This window comes from Emiliania huxleyi (genome assembly GCF_000372725.1).
Source record: "Emiliania huxleyi CCMP1516 unplaced genomic scaffold EMIHUscaffold_9, whole genome shotgun sequence".
Classification (NCBI taxonomy): domain Eukaryota; phylum Haptophyta; order Isochrysidales; family Noelaerhabdaceae; genus Emiliania; species Emiliania huxleyi.
The window spans coordinates 351,717-369,560 of record NW_005195301.1 but is presented as its reverse complement, the minus strand read 5'-3'; the positions used below and the strand labels follow the sequence as shown (position 1 = coordinate 369,560).

General features: G+C 68.4%; 4 protein-coding genes across 4 annotated transcripts; 3 read left to right on the top strand and 1 right to left on the bottom strand.

Moving 5' to 3' along the window:
• Positions 1-2,042: 2,042 nt before the first annotated feature.
• On the top strand, positions 2,043-4,175 carry EMIHUDRAFT_41835 (hypothetical protein; the record flags this gene model as incomplete). Its single annotated transcript, XM_005757681.1, has 8 exons — positions 2,043-2,135; positions 2,204-2,425; positions 2,766-2,935; positions 3,418-3,442; positions 3,551-3,586; positions 3,674-3,787; positions 3,867-3,980; positions 4,098-4,175. Coding segments are annotated over 8 exons (852 nt in total), but the record flags the coding sequence as incomplete, so codon positions are not given.
• Positions 4,176-9,707: 5,532 nt separating this feature from the next.
• On the top strand, positions 9,708-10,487 carry EMIHUDRAFT_448607 (hypothetical protein). Its single transcript, XM_005757680.1, has 2 exons — positions 9,708-10,061; positions 10,133-10,487. Exons 1-2 carry the CDS (start codon positions 10,015-10,017, stop codon positions 10,335-10,337), a joined length of 252 nt encoding a protein of 83 aa, XP_005757737.1. The 5' UTR covers positions 9,708-10,014; the 3' UTR covers positions 10,338-10,487.
• Positions 10,488-11,452: 965 nt separating this feature from the next.
• EMIHUDRAFT_198956 (hypothetical protein) lies at positions 11,453-12,804 on the bottom strand (the record flags this gene model as incomplete). The annotated part of the gene is made up of 3 exons (XM_005757679.1): positions 11,453-12,031; positions 12,283-12,393; positions 12,520-12,804. The coding sequence occupies 3 exons, from the start codon at positions 12,802-12,804 to the stop codon at positions 11,453-11,455; spliced, it is 975 nt and encodes a 324-aa protein (XP_005757736.1).
• Positions 12,805-13,030: 226 nt separating this feature from the next.
• On the top strand, positions 13,031-14,007 carry EMIHUDRAFT_433122 (hypothetical protein). The gene has a single exon (XM_005757678.1). The coding sequence runs from the start codon at positions 13,073-13,075 to the stop codon at positions 13,751-13,753; it is 681 nt and encodes a 226-aa protein (XP_005757735.1). The 5' UTR covers positions 13,031-13,072; the 3' UTR covers positions 13,754-14,007.
• The last annotated feature ends 3,837 nt before the right edge of the window (positions 14,008-17,844 follow it).

The following is a 17,844-nucleotide window of genomic DNA, read 5'->3' as shown; positions in this document are numbered from 1 at the left end:
GTCGGGCGGCGTGCGAGGTCGCGGAGGCATCCTCGGGGGAGGAGAGGTGGTCTGCGGAGGTGGCTGCTCGTCCTGTCGCTGCCGGCTGCTCGCCCGTGCTGCCTACGCCTTCTCTTTCCATCGCGGCTGCTCCTCTCCGACCATGCCGAGCGACGGGCGGTGGCGCCGCGCCATTGCGGCCGAGCCGGCGGTGGGCGGCGGCCGCGGTGAGCTCCACCACCGTGCCGCCGCTGACCGCCGCCATCGCCGCCCCGAGTGCCGTGAGCCGCGCCGCACCCCAGCCCTCGCGCACGGCGGAGGCTGCGTGGACGGCCGCCTCGTCGATGCGGACGAGGCGCCTCGGGTCGGGGTCGCGCCTCGCAAAGGCCAGCGCGAGTCGCGCCGTTCCGTAAGCCAGCGCTGCCTCGCGCGCTCGACGCGCCGGCGGGTAGGCCGCTGCAAGGCAAGCCGCACCGCCCGCAGCCAGGATCGTGCTGCTCGCGTTTCCGGCGAGGCTGGCCGCCCTGCCCCTCGCCGCTGCCGCCGCGCGCGGGCGATGGGCCGTTATCGCTGTGACGAGCGCAGCACGAGCGTTGGTGTGGTCTGCACTGCCGCTGACTAGCGCCGACTGCGGCGCGGGCTCTGCCACACTGCACACTGCAGCTTTCGCGCGAGGTGCGATGGGAGCCGACCCGAGGCGGGGCTGGCAGGCTGCCAGGGAGAGTATCATCTGGGGTCGCCAAGGCGGACGCTCTCCGTCCCTTCGGCTGGCGGGCGTGAACTTTTGAGGTACTCCCACGCCTCTCGGGGTTTTGTCTGGCCGAGTCAACCAGAGAGGCGTGATTCTGTGTGAGCTCTGTGTCTTGTTTTGCCAACAACAAACCTAAAACCCGAGAAGCCTCGGCGAGACTGCGTCAGCTGTTCCCACAGCAGGCTGGATGGAAGTACCTCGCTAACCGCATCGCGAATCAGGGCCGGGGCGCTAAGAAGCGCACCCAGCGGGCCGGATGATTGGCATCGGGTTACGGGCTAGAGAGCCCTAGCCCCGGGGGTGCGCGTTCGCAGGGCAAGGGCCGCCTTAAAGTAAACACGGGTCCCCGAGGGTTAGTCCGCGCTCCAGGTTTCCCCTAGCAGCGGAGCGCCCCCTCTACTCGGAGCTAATAAACACCAGACACGCGCACGACGGCCGACTTTTGCATTTCTCTTCCAGGCGTGCTGCACTCAGCACAAGCTAAGCACACCTGCAGCGCTGCAGGAGGGAGAGCATATACACGTCCAGGCCACGGTGCCGCTCTGCCGCGCTCTGCATACACACACATATGCTGTACGCCACGTCCAGCGCGAGGTACCTCCGCTACATGGAGGCCGCCGATTCTCCGGAGGATGCCAGCGCCAACGAGGTGCTCTCCGCTCACAGCACGATCGCGAGCCTGGTCTCGCTCACGAGAGGCACCGCCGTCTTTGGCGTCAAGCACTACCTCCGCTACGCTCAGCTCTCGCTCACCCACGGAGACCCGCCGCAGAAGGAGTGGTCGATCGCCGTCGGCCGCGCCGCAGCGCAGACGGCGCGGTTTGCCGAGGAGGCGGAGGGGAGCATCGCGGCTGTTGTCGCCTCGCTCGAGTTGGGCTCGCCGGTCGCGCTCGACTGGCTGCAGGTGCGGAGCGGCAGCAGACACCTCGTCGAGCACCCGTGCCAGAAGCTCGAGCCGCTCAGCCGCGCCGAAGAGCAGAGGCTGCTGGCCTCCCACGCCGAGGTGGAGATCCTCGGTCTGACGTCGGGGATGGAGGCGCTGCTGAAGGCCGCCCGAGGCCATCCCGGTGCGCTGGCGGCGCTGCACTCTGCGCAGAAGCACCCGGGCGCGCTGGCGGCGCTGCAGGACGTGGTGGAGAACGGGCGTGGGGCGGTGAGCAAGTACCGCGGCGAGCAAGGCCAGGTCGCGGAGCTGCTCAACCAGCTGGAGCTGCTGGGCCTTTTCGAGCCGCCCGAGCCGCCGCCGCTGACGCCACCGCTGTTGCCACCGCCGCTGCCGCGTACCCGGTCCGAGCACGGGTCCGCGCCGCCGCTGCCGGTGACGGTGCTATCCGGCTTCCTCGGCGCGGGCAAGACGACGTTGCTGAAGCACCTGCTGCAGAATCGGGCGGGCGTTCGCATCGCGGTGAGCTCTAGCCCTTGCCCCAAGCCCCAAGCTCATGGCAGTGCACATCTCGCACCTATCTCATCCAGGTGGTGGTCAACGATATGGCCTCGGTCAACGTCGACGCGGCGCTGCTGCGGCAGGGAGGCGTCCTCAAGGCGGAGGAGAAGATGGTTGAGCTCTCCAACGGCTGCATCTGCTGCACGCTGCGCGAGGACCTGCTGGCCTCGCTCTCGTCGCTCGCGGCCGAGCATCGCTTCGACCACGTGCGAATCTCGCCGCCCACCTGCCCGCCCCTCGCACTTGCATCGGTCCCGCCCCTCTCAAGCCGTTCCCTTCCTCGCGAGGCACTGCCGCCACAGGCTCCGCCAGCCCGCCTCGGCCCACTCGTCCTGCCCACGATCCCGTGTGCGGAGGAGTTATGAGCTCCCCTCCCCTCCCCCGCACGCAGGTCCTCGTCGAGTCGTCGGGCATCTCGGAGCCGCTAAACTAGATGCGGAGTGCAGACCCGTGGAGTCCGTTGGCAGTCGAGAGGACACGGATTCGGCTGCGGCTGTGATCAGCCGTGGTCGTAGCGCCTTGTATTCGCGCGATGCTCCGAGTCCACTGCGCGAGACGGGGTGCTCACACATCCTGACCCTTTTCACATAGGAGCCGCTGCCCGTCGCAGAGACGTTCGCCTTCAAGGACGAGGCGACGGGCGCCAGCTTGGGCGACGTCGCGAGCTTGCACAACCTGGTCACCGTCGTCGATGCCGCCTCCGTCTTCGACCAGTTGCGTGCTGTCGACGCGCTGGTCGACCGCGGCTGGCAGGCGGGCGAGTAAAGCTGGGGGCTTGAGCCTTGCGAACCCCTCACACACACACACACACACACACACACACACACACACACACACACACACACACACACACACACACACACACATCACACACACACATCACACACACACACACACACACACACACACACACACACACACACACACACACACACACACACACACACACACACACACACACACACACACACGCACACACACACACGCACACACACGCACACACACACACACACACCGCACGCACTCACCTCTCACTTGTCACCCGCTCGCCCGTCACCCGCTCACTTGTCGCTGGGCGAGTAGAACTGGGTAGAGCCTCGAGAGGATCGTGAGGCGGCAAGCCTCTCCGAATGCTCAGTGGCGAGAGCGGCGCCACACCCAGCCCTGCCAGTCCCCTCTCCCTCTCTCTTAGCACGGACCCTCACTGCACGGACCCACCTCGAGGACAGGCTTGTCGGCGCAGCCGCTCACCTATCAGCCGCTCACCTGTCACCCGCAGGCCGGCGTGGGCGACTTGCGCAGCGTGGCGAACCTGATGGTCGGCCGGCGGGCACGTCCAGGACACGTCCACGACATGTCCGAGACATGTCCCATAGGCCAACCTGATGGTCGACCAGCTCGAGTTTGCAGACGTGCCCCGCTCGCCAGCTCAAGACGGAGGGGCCGGGAGACGGCCTGAGACACCCCGGAGATCACGGGAAGATCACGCGAGAGAGTAGGTGCTGCTCGTCAACAAGACGGACCTCGTGAGCGAGCAGCAGCTGGGCGCCGTGGAGCGGCTGCTGCGCAAGGTCAACCCGGCGGCGGAGCTGCTGCGCTCGCGCTACGGCGAGGTGTGTTGCTCCCTCGAGACCGCTCGCTGACGCGACAGGGCTGTGAACGGCGCGTCTTCACACCGCGTGCCGTGGATAGGTCGACCCCGCCGACCTCCTCTCCAAGGGGCGCTTCGACCTCCGCAAGGCCGAGCAGCACACGCAGTGGCTGGTCGAGGCGCGCGAGAAGGGCAGGGCGGCTAGATGCGGACTAGTGGTCCGTGTAGCATCCCGACTAGCGCTCCACGAGAGGACACGTACTCGGCTGTGCATTCCGCTGCACACGCAGCCCTTGCTCGCTCTGAGTAGTACACGTCACGGGGCTGTAGAGCACGCGCCCGAGACGGTCGAGTTCGGCATCTCCTCCTTCGTCTACACTGCGCGGCGGCCCTTCCACCCGCAGCGGCTGCACGACGCCTTTTGCGCCGCCGGAGGCGGCAGGCGCGGCGGCGAGGGCGGCGGCGGCGGCGGCAGGTGCGGCGGCGAGGGCGGCGGCGAGGGCGGCGGCGGCGGCGAGGGCGGCGGCGAGGGCGGCGGCGGCGGAGGTGGAGAGGGCGGCGGCGTCGGGGCGCTGGCAGCCCTCCTTCGCGTCAAGGGCATCGCCTGGCTTGCGACGCAGTGCAGCCAGCAGGCACATGTGGCTCTCGCGGGCAAGCCCGCAGCTCGCTGCGCTCGTCGAGGGGGGGAGGGCCTCCCCTGAACGGGGTGCGCCTGTCCGTTAGGCACTCGCTTCACGGTGGAGCCGGGTGCGCCCTGGTGGGCTGCGGTCGAGCGCAACGCGTGGCCTCGCGGGGGTCGAAAGAGGGCGGCGAGACGGGCGTAGGGCGGTGCGGCGCCGTCTCAGACGGGAACGAGATTGCGAGTAGGTCTCGAGGCGGACCTGGCGGCGGTCTGGGCGGAGACGCACGGCGACCGGCGGACGGTCGCCTCCGCCCCCTCCCCGTTCCCCTCGCCCTTTCCGTCCGCTCCACCGCCTTCGCCGTCTCCGTGCCCACTTGTGCTCCCCCGCGGCTACACTCCACATCGTCTGCCCGCTGGCAGGAGCTCGTCTGCATCGGGCGCGAGCTCGACCACGCGGCGGGATCTAGCCGAGATCTAGCCGAGATCGAGCCGAGATTCAGCCGAGATCGAGCCGAGATCGAGCCGAACTGAGGCCTGAGAGCATGGCGGCGATCCTGCGCTCTCTTGGGCAAGTCCTCAGGATCCCTGCATGGACAGCCTGTTCGGAACCTTCTCGGAACCCTCCCCACAGGCGGCAAAGGCGGCCCTCGACGCGTGCCTCCTGAGCGAGGGCGACATGGCGTGCGGCCAAGAGGCGTGGGCGGCGCTCCCGGACCCGTACGCCGCGCTGTGGGAGGCGTGCGCGCGCGGCGTTGCCGAGATGAAGGAGCAGCACCTTGAGAACCACGTCCCCACGCACGAGGAGCGGGTCGCTCGGCACCGGATGCGCCTTCGAGAGATCGAGCAATCGCAGCGGGTACGTTGCGGTCGAGGCATAGTAGCGTGACCACACCTTCCCCCTGCGGGTGTGCGGACTTTTGGATTGGTGCGTCCCACGAACCGCCGCCATGCAGATCGTGATTCGAGTGCGTGCACGTGCGCAGCTGCGCAGCGCGGGAGAGCGTGTGCGGCGCGTGCGGGAGCACTACCTGTGACACCAACTGATACGTGATACGGAAAAACGGGGGTTAAAGATTAAAAAGACTCTTGAACTGCCCACAGAAAAAGAAAGCGCTCGACGGCGGTCGGGGGACGGGGGCGCGAGGGCCGTTCGGCCGAGGCGAAACCCAGATGGATCGTGGTCTGTGCACTATGCCAGTGGGCATGTGCGCGCAGAAAAAACACTAACACACACACAGACACGGGTCGCAGGTGTGGCATAGGAGAGAAGGAGGCGAGCAGCACAAACCACAATAAACAAACCAACAAATCACAAATCGGCATCCAAAAGTGACTTGGCCTCAAAGTAGCGCGCTTCTCGGTCGTCTAGGGCTTCGAGGGCGCTTGCCTGTGATATGGTCCCGCGGAAGGCGGGAGAGGCGTCGCCAGGCTGCCGCGGCCAGCACGAGGGCGACGCAAGCCACCGCGCCCTGAGCAGCCGCCGCGGCAGCCCAGTTGTGCGTCGCGCGGGGGCGGCCTTCTGCCCGCAGCATCGCGACTTCAGAGGCGCCAGCGTTGCTAGCAACGCGCGGCGACGCGGCTTCTTCGGGCACGCAGCACCGGCGGCTGGGCCAGACCTTTGCTGGGCACTCGAGAGTCCGCCCTCGCCTGCATGTTGTCATTGCAGTAGAAGCCGAGCGTTGCGAGCTCGGCTGGCGGCCTGAGTGAGGCTGGTGGCCTCGAAGGGCGCAGAGTTGTCGGGGGCGGCGACGGCGGCGGCGGCGGCGGCGACGGCAGTGGCTGCGGTGGCGCCGGCGGCGGCAGCGGTGGAGGTGGAGGCGGAGGCGGCGAGGGCGGTGGCGACAGCGGCGGCGGCGGCGGCGGCGGCGGCGGAGGCGGAGGCGGCGAGGGCGGCGGCGGCGGCGGCGTAGACGGGGGTGGCTGCGGCAGCGGCGGCGGCGGCGGCGGCGGCGGTGGCGGCGGCGGCGGCGGCGGCGAGGGCGGTGGCAGCGACGGCAACGGCGAGGGTGGTGGGGTCGGAGGTGGGGGTGGCGGCGGTGGAGGCGAGGGCGGCGGGGAGGGTGGAAAGGGCTCGCCTGACACGCAGCAGTGGTAGCCATCGCATCCCGAGACGAGCGCCGGGCATCCGAGGGCCACTCTCCACGAGGTTTGGTCGGGGACGAGGAAGCCCGATCGGCAGCAAGCGCGGCCGACGCCGCAGTAGCTGGGGCAGATCCCAGACCGCCCGCCACACTCCCAGAAGCAGTTCCGGGGCGGCATCGGCGGTGGGGGCGGGGATGGCGGGGGTAGGGGCGGCAACGACGGCGGTGGCGGCAGCGGCGGTGGACGGGGCTTCGGCGGCGGCGGTGGCGGCGGCGGCGGCGAGGGCGGCGGCGGCGGCGAGGGTGGCGGCGGCGGTGAGGACGGCGGTGGTGGCGAGGGAGGCGGCGGCAGCGGCGGTGGCGGCGGCAGCGGCGAGGGAGGCGGCGGCAGCGGCGGCGGCAGCGGCGGCGGCAGCGGCGAGGGAGGCGGCGGCAGCGGCGGCGGCGGCGGCGGCAGCGGCGGCAGCGGCGGCGGCGGCGGCGGCGAGGGCGGTGGCGAGGGCGGAAACGGCACTCCCGAGACGCAGCAGTGGTAGCCAGTGCAGGCTTGAGCTGGGCATCCCAGCGCCTGCCAGCCTGTCATGCAGCAGGACGACCCACCACAGAAGCCAGGGCACGGTCCCGCACCTGCGCACGGTCCCCAGCAGTCCGGCGGAGGCGGCGGTGGCGGCGGGCTCGATGGCTGGTGCAAGCGCCACCAATCCAACGCGCTCATCCTCATCGCGGGGGCAGTAAGCCACGCCCGGGCGCCTCACAACCTCACAACGCGGCGGCCGGGCGCCCGGCTCGCGCGGTTTCTTTTGTTCTGAGCCAACTCGAATTCATATTTCTCATCCTACTACGCCACTAGTATCGGGGAGTCTCGGGACACTCTACTTCTTCCGGAAGGGGGCGAGGGGACTACCTCTCCAGGCACCAGGGGCAGCTTCGCCTGATCCCTAGAGATGCCCACGTGTGAGAGAGATTTTTAGCAATACCTTAACAATACCAAACAACTCTAACACTCAGGTTTCACTCTAGGTTGTCCCACCTGTGATTTCTTTCTTATCTCTCTCTATTCTCTCTCTGTTGTGCGAGGCGTGAACCGCGCCAGTCGCTCTCACCTGGCAACCCTGTCTGCACGTCTCGCGCGCGCGCGTGAACAGGGCTCCAGGCCCCAAATTACGTGTGAGTGTTAGAGTTGTTTGGTATTGCTAAAAATCTCTCTCTCTCTCTATTTGGGAGGCCTGGCCGACAACAAGAAATCACGACTCTCACTCGTGCGTGATCTGGGCGCTCGGCAGCTTGTCTCTCTCTCTCTCTTCATTCAGCTTGTCAGCCCTCAGCCGAAGCTGGGGCCGGTCCCGTAGCCTTCAAAAATCTCTCTCTCCACTCTCCGACGACCGCATTGCGGAAGCGGAAGGCGCCGACGGGTGTGCCACGGGTGGTGAGAGTGGGGCACTGGAGTCGGTGGATTGCGCCATGCAGCGTGCTCGCAGGTGGTGCCCTCAGCAGGTGCCCTCACAAGAATTTTTTTTAGAAGCCCAACACCCGCTTAAAATCCCTGTCGTGTGGGTGAACGCTGCCCAGCCCCCCTCCGTGTCGCGATGCGCTCCCCACTCCCGTTCCCCTGTGTCCCTGATCGTCCTTCCCAATCCTGCTCGTGCAGGTAGGGACCTCGAGTAGGGACCCTGTCCTCCCCCCATCGTCCCTCGTCTGGCCTGTCTGTTTTCTTTGTTTCTTTTTTCCCTTATTCCCTTGTATTAGATTTTTAGAAGCCAACAAGAAATGAGAGAGAGATTTTTAGAAGCCAACAAGAAATGTGTCACACAGAGTGATTTGCGCTCGGCAGCTTGTCGACTACCAGCCGGAGCCGGAGTCGGAACCGTAGCCGAGATGGTCTTCGAGGGTGTCGAATATGTCATTCGCCTCGCTAGTGGAGCCGGTGCCGCATGAGTCGCGGTCGGAGGAGGAGTCGTCGGAGGAGCGGTCGGACCGCTCGCGCTTGTCGCGCCTGATGCGCTCTGCGAGGGGGCCGGGGTCGTGGTCGTCGTGCTCGAGCGTCGGGTAGGTAGCGCGCCTTGCGACCTTGTCGGCCGAGCTGCCATCCCAGTAGAAGGTATACTCTTCTTCAAGAAATGTGGCAGAGAGAGTGATTTGGGCTCGGCAGCTTGTCGACTACCAGCCGAAGCCGGAGTCGGAACCGTAGCCGAGATGGTCTTCGAGGGTGTCGAATATGTCATTCTCCTCGCTAGGATTGTCGATTTTCTTCTTAGTGTTTCAACCCTTCACCACACAGAAAAAGTAAAAAACCCCGGGCTTCTTTTTCTATTCGCGTTGGAGCCGCGAGGGCCGGAGCCGCCAAAGCATATCAGCTCGAGAACCTCGAGAGACCCTTCTCTATCCACACCATCCAACACCACGCGCCTATGTATGTGGACCCTGCCGAGGCCGAGCTGAGGCACCGGAAGGGGCTCGAAAAGGCTGCGGCGAAGGGCGCCGCGAAGGCCTCGGCCGCAGCTGCCACTCTATCGGCCGGGGCGTGGGCAGAGCGGGACCTCCTGGAGCAGGACGCGCTGCTGCGTGAATGCTCCAGTGGCGGACACCTGCTCGTGCTGCGGTCGGCGCTGCGCAACTCGGCACTCTTCTCTGAGGAGCTCCGCGCCGCTGCCCGCCTGGTGGCACTGCCCGAGCGTTTGCTCGCGCCGCTCGGAGGAGGGCTATGGGTCCTCCGCGGAGCCGGCGACGAGCCGAGCGCCGGCGCGCTGCTCGCGCACCACATCCCGCGCCTCGGCGGCGTGAGGCTGCGCCTCTCAATGGTCCACTGCGCGGCGACGCCATCCTCGCTGCTCGAACGAGTGCGCGCCGCGCCGCCCGCCCGCAGCCACGCATGCTGGTCTCTCCGCCACGAGGCGCACCATCCGGGCGGGGATCTCAACCTTGCTCCTTGGACAGAGCTGACCAACGCGCCCTCCCTTGCCATCGGCCTCTCCTCCATTCTCGGCGCGGGCTTCACCGCTCCGCGCGCGGAAGACGATGCCGACGTCGCAGCGTTGGCGGCCGAGTGCGACAAGTTTGTGCTGCTCGAGACCAAACGTGCGCTCTTCCTCTGCCGCGAGATGCCGCTCGAGCGTGCCTGCGCCGTCGGCGTGGCGCGGCGCCCATCGCCCCCTCCCCTCTCCCTCCCCCCCTGGGTTGGCTGCTGGGAGCACCGGCCGTTCGCCTTCTCTGCGAGCCTGGAGCCGCTCATCGCCTCAGCCGCAGTGAGCATCGCTGCGAACGTCCACCGCGCAGCCGGCGGGGAGGTGGTGGCTCGCCGGCCGCTGCGGCTGCTCGACCCCTGCTGCGGGTCCGGGACGGTGCTCGCGGCTGGGGCCGCGCTTGGCTTGGCATGCCGCGGCTCGGACTTGCGCGACGATTTCGTATGCCGCGCGCGCGAAAACCTCGACTTCCTGGGCGTGGCGGCGGAGGTCGCGCAACACGACGCTCTGGCGCCGTTTCCGCACCGAGAGGACCCGCCCGACGTAATCGTCTCCAACCCTCCTTGGGGCAAGCATATTGGCGGCGATGAGGACGGCGCCCGGATTCTGGAGTGTGTCGTTCGCGAGTTCCCGGCGCGAAGCGCGTGCTGCCCCCGGAGGCACTGGCCGACCCACCTCGCCCACCGCCCCTCGCAAAACATTAGGCCGCGACGATGTGTTGGATTGGGAATGCGTTTGCCTTCGCGGCGGCGGCGGGCTTGCCCGGAGTCCAACTCGTGTATCATTGCCGCGTCGGCAGCGCTGAGGCGTTTGTGCTTCGCGTGCGACGCGCCGACGCCGACGAGCGGAAGTGTCCAAGTGACCACTGACCAGGGTCGCACCAGATCCCGGCGCCGCGCGGATGGGTAGTTTACCGCGACGCCGACCGCCGCGTCGGACACGCCCCGCGCGCGTCTACGGCTCATCACAGGGTACGGACATTGCTCATTGGAACAACACATGAGACATGTCTTTGTCACGATACTCGTGGATACAACGCAGACGCGTCCGCATCTCGCACATGCGCGGGCTGTGGAAACCACCCTCCACACGCGCCCGTAGAGCAGCGCATAGCAAACGAAACGCTGCTCCGGCACTTGCGTCGGCGAAATCACTACGACATTGGGCTCTACACGAATGGGCACGTCATCGTGCGCTGCTCCCGCTTTGCAACTCGAGCACACAATACAGTTAGTGGATCCTACTACGGTACGTTTAGGCGTAGAATGGTCTCGGCTACTCTCTCCCCACGTCATTTTGTGTCAATGGGTACAACACGAGTTGAAAAAAAACAGATCAGCGAGCGGCCTAGGCCCATAGCCGGGGGGTGTTGGCTGGGGAAAGCCCTCAGGCCTCAGTGTACGTTATACAACACTCGGAGGTGGGCCCTCCCAACACCTCCGACGAGACCGCGGCGTGCACCGGGTGCATCGATGGGGGACGGGTCGCGGAAGTGTCAAGTGACATGACGTTCGACCTCTGGATCGCGGCTCTTTTTTCGGATTTCCGATTTCGCTTTTCGGATTCGCGACGTGCGTGTCGTGTCGGTCGTCGGTCGTCGGTGTCTTGACTCTTGTTAGATTCTTGATCTCCGCAATACCGGTTACCGCAACACGAGACTCGAGAGGCGAAGTTTTCTCGGTCGATCTCGTGGTCTCTCTCGTTGCGGCAGGGTTGCGACGCGTGCGGGGTGTGTGTTACGGCTCGAACCCTCCATCGCGTTGGAGATATAACAGATATGGATTATTTTACGGCGTTGCGTCTCTCACTTCTTTTTCACCCCGCTAAGACACGTGTCGGCACTTCCCCTCCCCCCGCGCACACCCACCCGCCTCCGGTGACTGCCTTCCCTGGCCATTCCCTCTCTCCTCCCCTCTGCCACGATTGCACGAAGTGATTCTCAATCGGTGTGCAAGGCGCGAACCGGGTGCGTTCAAAGCAGCTGCAAGAGTCCCGCGAAAGAGTTGTCCGGCGCGCCACGAGCCTCAGGGGAGGGGAGGCACGCGAGGAAGCAAGCGGCCCGAGCCTTGCCGTCCCTGTGTATTGGCCGAGGCATCCATGCCTTCGAGCCAAGCATCCACCCTAGAGAGGAGCTGCTGCTTGTACGCGCGGGCGGCACGCCGCAAGCGGCGCCGCTCGCCCCTGGCTACCCACGCGGCGATGGCGACGCGCAAGTGCAAGCGCCTCAACGCCTCGACGACCTCGAGCTCCCGCCGTAGCAGTTCTGCCGCCTGCTGGTCCCGCGCCGCCCGCGCAACTAGCGCCCACCCGGCGAGGATCCGGCGCAGCCAGCCGGCACGCACGGCGCGGAGAGCGCCCGCCGCCCGCTCGGCGTGCACTGCCGCCATCTCCCGCATCCGAATCAGGCCCCGGCGCTGCGTGTGGCGGCAGCGAAGCCGCAAGGCGCAGATGCGAAGCACCCCCTCCTTGCAGCCGCGAGCGGCAGCCGCTCGGGACACGAGCAGCAGCCAGCCCCCGAAGGCTGCGCCACACAGCCTCTCCCGGCGGTGCGCCAGCGCTGCCGCCGTGCGCAAGCGCTTTCCGTTGAGCAGGGCACGCCATGGCTTCCAGCCAAAGCGACGTAGGAGGGCGCGGCGGGCGTGGAGGCGTGCAAGCTCGGTCCGCGCCTCGCCCGCCGCTCGCCGCTGCGCCGCCCGCTCGTCCGCCGCCTTGGCCTCGCGCTGCTGCGCAGCCTGCTCCCTGCGAGCGCGCGCGCGCCGCACGTGCGCCTCCGCCTCCGCCTCCGCCTTGGCCGCCTCTGCCGCGAGTCGCGCATCGCGGTACCTATTCATAGCAGCGAGAGCGGTGGAGACACCATCGTGCCTCGGCCGCGCCACGAGCGCGATTGGCGGAGCCGCTGCGCGAGCACGTGCCGCTTCAACTGCCGCTCGTGTGCCCGCCGCTCGAGCCGCGCGCCCAGCGACCGCTGCAGCGACTCGGCGCGCGAGCCCAGGCTTGGAGCGCTGCCGTCGCCGCCGCCACTATCTCCGCCGCCGTCGCCGTTTGGTTTGTCGTTCTCCGCGCCCGCAGCAGCTTGCGCCTCCGGCTCCACCTCCACCCCAGAGGTTGTCAACCGCAAGGTCGAGGTCTCGCTGGGCACACACTCGGTTGTGGCACTGCGGCAGGTGTGAGAGGCGGCGGCGGTTGTGGCTGGAGACTCAGACCCCGCCTGAAGCCGCGACTGAAAGGAGCCCTGACTACTCTCCGCGTCGCCATTACGCGTGGAGAGCGGAGTCGGCGGCGTTCGCGGCGGCGGGTGCGCCTTCGGCATGGATGCGTTGGTCAAGCGCTCAAGCCACGACAGAGCGATTTCTCTTTTCTCTCCACAGCCTGCCATGCGTCGCCGGTGCCGCATTCGTCACAGTGCTTCTCGTTAGCAGGCGGTGGACTGTCGGCTGCGAGGACGGTCGCATTTGCGCGAGGCGAGGCGAGGATTCAGACGCGTTGCATGCGCCATGCCTGGCGCCAGCGCGTGCGGGAGCTCCTTGCTGAGCGTTGCTGCAAACTTCGATCGCTACGCCAAGCTGTTCCGGGCGATTTGTTTTCTCGCCCGAACTCCACGCCCCTGGCCGAGCGGCTGCTGGCGGGCCAGCTGAGAGGCGCAAATGGTCCTGGAGCTGCGGCTGGCGCGCCTCGGAGTCTCTCGGCTCGCTCGGCTGGCGTCCACGGCCCCACGCGTGCACGTGCCGTCCGGCGCGCGGACGGGAGCAGCTGCGCTCGCGCTCGGCGAGTTGCGGCTGATTTCGGCGGGTGGCAAACAGCTGGGTGTGATGGCGCCGCAGCAGGCTCTCGCGCTCGCCCGGACAGAGGGCCTCGAGCTTGCCGAGATGGCGCCAAACGCCGTGCCGCCCGTCTGGCGGCTCGTGGCGCCTGATGCATTGGCACCCGCCACTGCGGCGGCCGGAACGCCACTTCCGCCGCCGGCGGCGGCGGCAGCGGCGGCGGCCGGCGACGCGGACGCGCGACGCGCGGAGGCGCTGCAGCGACGAAGGCGGCTGGGCAAGGCGCCGCGCGTCAAGGAGGTGCGGCTGCTCGACCGGTGCCAGGAGCACGACGTTGGGGTCAAGATCAAGTCGACGCTCGGCTTCCTCTCCAAGGGGAACGTGGTCAAGGTCACGGCCGCCTCCGCGGTGCGCCCCGAGGGCGGTTCCGCGTCGCTCGCGCGCGCGACCGAGCTCGTGGAGCGCTTCATTGCCGAGGCGAAGCCGCTCGCCTCCTCCACCGGCCTCGCCAAGTCTGAGGGCTTTGTGGCGACGACGCTCGAGCCGAGGGAAGCGCCGCCGTGACCGGCCGTTTCTGCGGATTGGATTTACGCATCGGTCTCTACTAAGGGGTGAAAATAAAACGTCCAGGATATGCACATCTCTTAGGAGAGGGTCTCACGAAACCAAAAGACCAGCCGTTTCGTGCTCAGAGAGCACCAGAGCTCAGCGCGAGAACCTCGACGGATGTGTTTGATGATTGATCATTGATGTGCGCGGAGACGAGAGGTGTCAGAGGAAGAGAGCTCAGCTGAGTGAAATAGTGAAAATCACAGTATAGACACCTCGCGATCGACCACTCTTCACAGGTGGAGACTGTCACGGTCAGCTCGCCGGAGGGCACTCGTCGTCCTCAATCAGTTCCAATCCATCGACCTCCACAAACCGCACCCGCTCCTCTAGATGCCGCCGCGCCGGCTCGCCCGCCGCCGCGCCGACGTACGCGTGTGCGTACACCATCCTCGGCTGCTGGCGCTTGATGGCGACGGCACGCTGCCCCCCCGCGCCCGTGAGACGGCGCGGCAGCCAGCGAAGCTCAGGCGTGCTGTGGTTGGCGTCGGTGCCTACTCGCACCCAATGCGCACCCCATACACACATGGACATGGACATGGACATGGACATGGACACACACATGGAGCGCTCGTGACGGTGGACGATAGGCAGGAGGCGGCGCGCACCTTCCCACAGCGGCGAGGCGTCGCGGTAGCCGCCAAAACGCGGGTGCTGCGGCCGGAGGGGCGGGAGCCGTGAGGACCGGTGCGCGCGAGGGCAGAACAGCGCGCCGCGGAGTGCGTGCACACACCACGGTCTGCCCAAAGTAGTCGCTGCCGCGCCGCCGGTGCCACTCGGCGACCGCGTCGCTCAGGCGCGCACCGATGCCCAACCCCTGCCACTCCGGCAGCACGACAGTTCGGTGCGCTCGCTGCGCCGGCGCACGCGCCCACTCGGAGCGCCTTCCCGAGTGCGGGATCGTCGCCACGAATCCGACCGGGATGCGCACGGCGGCCTCCGTCTCGTGCGTCGGCGCGGCCAAGCCGCTGACGCCGTCAACAGGGTGCTGCTCTGAGCTCGCACGTTGGTGGCAGGAGCGCTCCTGAGCCGCGAGGCGCGGCGAGTGGCCCCAGAGAGTCGCCTCGAGGAGGAAGCACGTTGCGACTGCAGGGGGGCGGCGTGTCAGGCGGCTTCGCGGAATGGAAGGCAGTGCGCGCGGTTTCACGGGCAGCAGAGAGGCGAAATGGCGCTACGTTCCTTCTGCGGGGGTGGTCGGGGCTGACGCTCACCCCGAGAGAGCAGCGGCGTCTTGTAGTGGAAGGCGTGGAAGCGGCGCCACGCGGCGGGCTCGCACCGGCGTAGCCTGAGAGCAAAGCGCGGCGGCGCCACACGGACAACCCCGGAATCGCAAAGCGGCCCATAGCCATCGCACGACACCGCTCCGCTGCGCGCGTGAGCGATGTCCTCCCACGCTGCGAGCCCTCCCGGAAAGTCGACCACAGAGTCGTCACCTGCTGCCGTCATAGACGCGCCCCCCACCTCTGCCGCTCCCATCGCCGCCGTGCAGCCGGCACCCTCTCGCGCCTGCGCCGGCACCAACGCACCGCAATCCGGTGCCGCCCCCGGCGCGAAGCGGAATAATGTCGCCGAGGCGGCCTCGAACACCCAATCGGGCTCGAAGCCGCCTGGCCCCACGTGCGACACGTGGCAGCCGGCGAGGACGACGCGCCCGCCGGCCCACCCGGCAGATCGCACCGCGCGCGTGAGCGCCCCGCCAACCCGCGTCGCCGTTGCCTCGTCCCACGCCGAGCCAAACTCGTCAAAAACGCACGGCGGCAACGTGCTGCCGCTCCCGCCGCCGCTTCGGCTGCCCTCGCCCTCCGCCAGAGGCTCTGACGCGGCGAGCGCAAGAGCCAGCTCCGCCTGCGCCGCCTCGCCCGCTGAGCACTCGCCGCCGCTCCACGCGAGCGCAGCTGGCAGCGGCGCCGCCACCGCCGCGAGGCAACGCGCCGCCTGCGCCTCGCTCGCAAAGACTTGGGCAAGGCGTGCGCCACGCGGCCACGGCCGCGGCGGCGGCGGCGGCCCAAAGTGCGCGGCAAGCAGCGCCGACTTGGCGGCGCCCGACGGGCCTAGGCCAGAGGGCCGTGGGTGAGTGGCGAGCTGCCGGGCAGGGGCGTGCAGGTGAGGAGCGTCACCGCAGACGAGCCCAAGCCGAGCGCCGCCGAGCTGCGCCTCGCTCGGAAAGGGAGGCAGCCGCCTCGCGCACGTGCCATCGTGCGGCAAGTCGAAGAAGCTCTCGACTGAGCGCGTCGCGGCGGTCCGCTCGACGCGTGACGCCAGCACGCGCCCGCCCGTTGGTGGTGGCGTGTGCGCGTCCGGCTGAAAGGGAGGCGCGTCATCGAAGCACGCCTCAGAGACCACGCGGAGGCCGCACCTGCGCAAAGCGTGCACAAAAACCTCGCCGCCACCCGAGAGGCCACCACCGCCTGGCGCCTTCGCCTCGGCGTCGCCTTCCTCGCCGAACGCGCCCGCGGTTGAGAGCGGCGCCGCGCCGTCGTCGAGCACACTGATGCGCAACGGCAGGAGCGTGTGGGCGTCTGCGACGCGGAGCACCGTCGCACTCCTTCCGGGGCGGCACACGACGACGGCGTCGGGGCGCAGCCAATGGGCGACGCGCGGATGGCAACTAGCAACCGCCGCTCGCGTGCCGCGGCCCTCGCGCCGCAAGTGGCGCGAGAGCGACGCTGCGCAGCAAGCGGCGGAGAGCGGGTCGAGGTGGTTGCAAAAGCCGTCGACGGTGAGCAGCGGCGCGTCCGACGCGGCGGCCAACTGCAGCCGCCGTGCAAGCTCCGCGCGGAACGCCTCGCCCGTTGAGAGTGCGGCGTAGGGCTGGCACCACAGCGGCACCGATCCTAGCCCCACCGCGGCCAGCCATCGGTGGCCATCTGCTCCGAGGACATCGAGGATCGACCGGTTGGTTGGCCACGCGTACCGAGCGCCGACGAGGCCGCCGTCGCCGCCGTCGCCGCCGGCGGCGGCGGCGAGAGCGCGGAGCAGCCGACTCTTGCCGCTGCCGGCGACGCCGACGAGGAGCAGCACGCGGCAGCCGGCGGGCCACTGAACGGCCGCCCCAAGCTCCATCTCTCCCTCGCCCATCTCTCCCTCGCCCTCGTCCTGCCACTTTGGCGGCGAGAGCGCCTGAGCCGACGCCACCGCCGCCGCCGCGTCCCCCGCTGCGTGGTCCTCGATGGACCAGACGATCTCCGCGCCCGGGTATCTCTCCTCCAGCGGCGCCACCACCGCCTCCACCTCCTCGCGCACCTCGAAAGCGCCGCCCGCTCGACCAACTGTGTACGTCGCGGCCGCGCCCGCAGGTGGTGCCGTCGTCGCTGGCGGGCCGCCGACGCCGTGCGCCCGCCACTCGTGAAGCTTGAGCGCAGCGAGGCACCCCTCGAAGGCACACTGGCCGCACGAGACGTGGTTGCGGACGTGCGAGGCGAGCGCGCGTCGCAGCGCAAACTCGCGACCGCAGCACACGCGAGGTGGGTCGAGCCGCTCTTCTGGCGGTGCGGCCGCCCGCACTCCGCGGTTCGGCCGCTGCTGCCCTGCTGGGGCCGTCGGCTCCGCTGCTGCTACCGCCACCCCTGCCGCCGCCGCCTCTCCTGCTGCCACCGCCACAGCCTCAGTGGTCGCTGCCCCCGCCCCTAGCGGAGGACAGACGGTGTCGCCCTCCTCCAGCTCGTACGCCCAATCGGCCGACCAGCGTGCGGTCGACGCGCAGCTGACGCCCGAGCGGTGCATCGTCAGGTCGGTGAAGAGCAGCACGTCGCCCGGCGAGAGAACCGGGAGCACCGCCTCTGGCGCCGCGGCGGCTGGGCCGCCGCTGCGGGCGGCAAAGGCGCCTCTAGCGGCGGTTAAGAAGCCGCCCTCCCTCCTGTGGGGTACGAAGCCGGCGCGGTGCGAGCCGGGAGATAGCTGGACGCCGCCGTTGGTCGCGCCGACCTGGCGGGAGAGAGGGGATGGTGGCGGCGGCAGTGGCGAGAACGCGGTGGCGGTGACAAAGTGGGTGGCACAGTAGCGCTCCACGGACCTCCGTGAGAGGAGCCCACGCGGCAAGGAGGCGA

Excerpts from the sequence above, each read along its gene's own strand:
- EMIHUDRAFT_448607 (XM_005757680.1), top strand. The coding sequence starts at position 10,015 with ATGAGGACGGCGCCCGGATTCTGGAGTGTGTCGTTCGCGAGTTCCCG. Across the intron at positions 10,062-10,132 it reads GTGTCGTTCGCGAGTTCCCG|GCCGCGACGATGTGTTGGAT; the intron begins GCGCGAAGCGCG and ends GCAAAACATTAG.
- EMIHUDRAFT_433122 (XM_005757678.1), top strand. The coding sequence starts at position 13,073 with ATGGTCCTGGAGCTGCGGCTGGCGCGCCTCGGAGTCTCTCGGCTCGCT.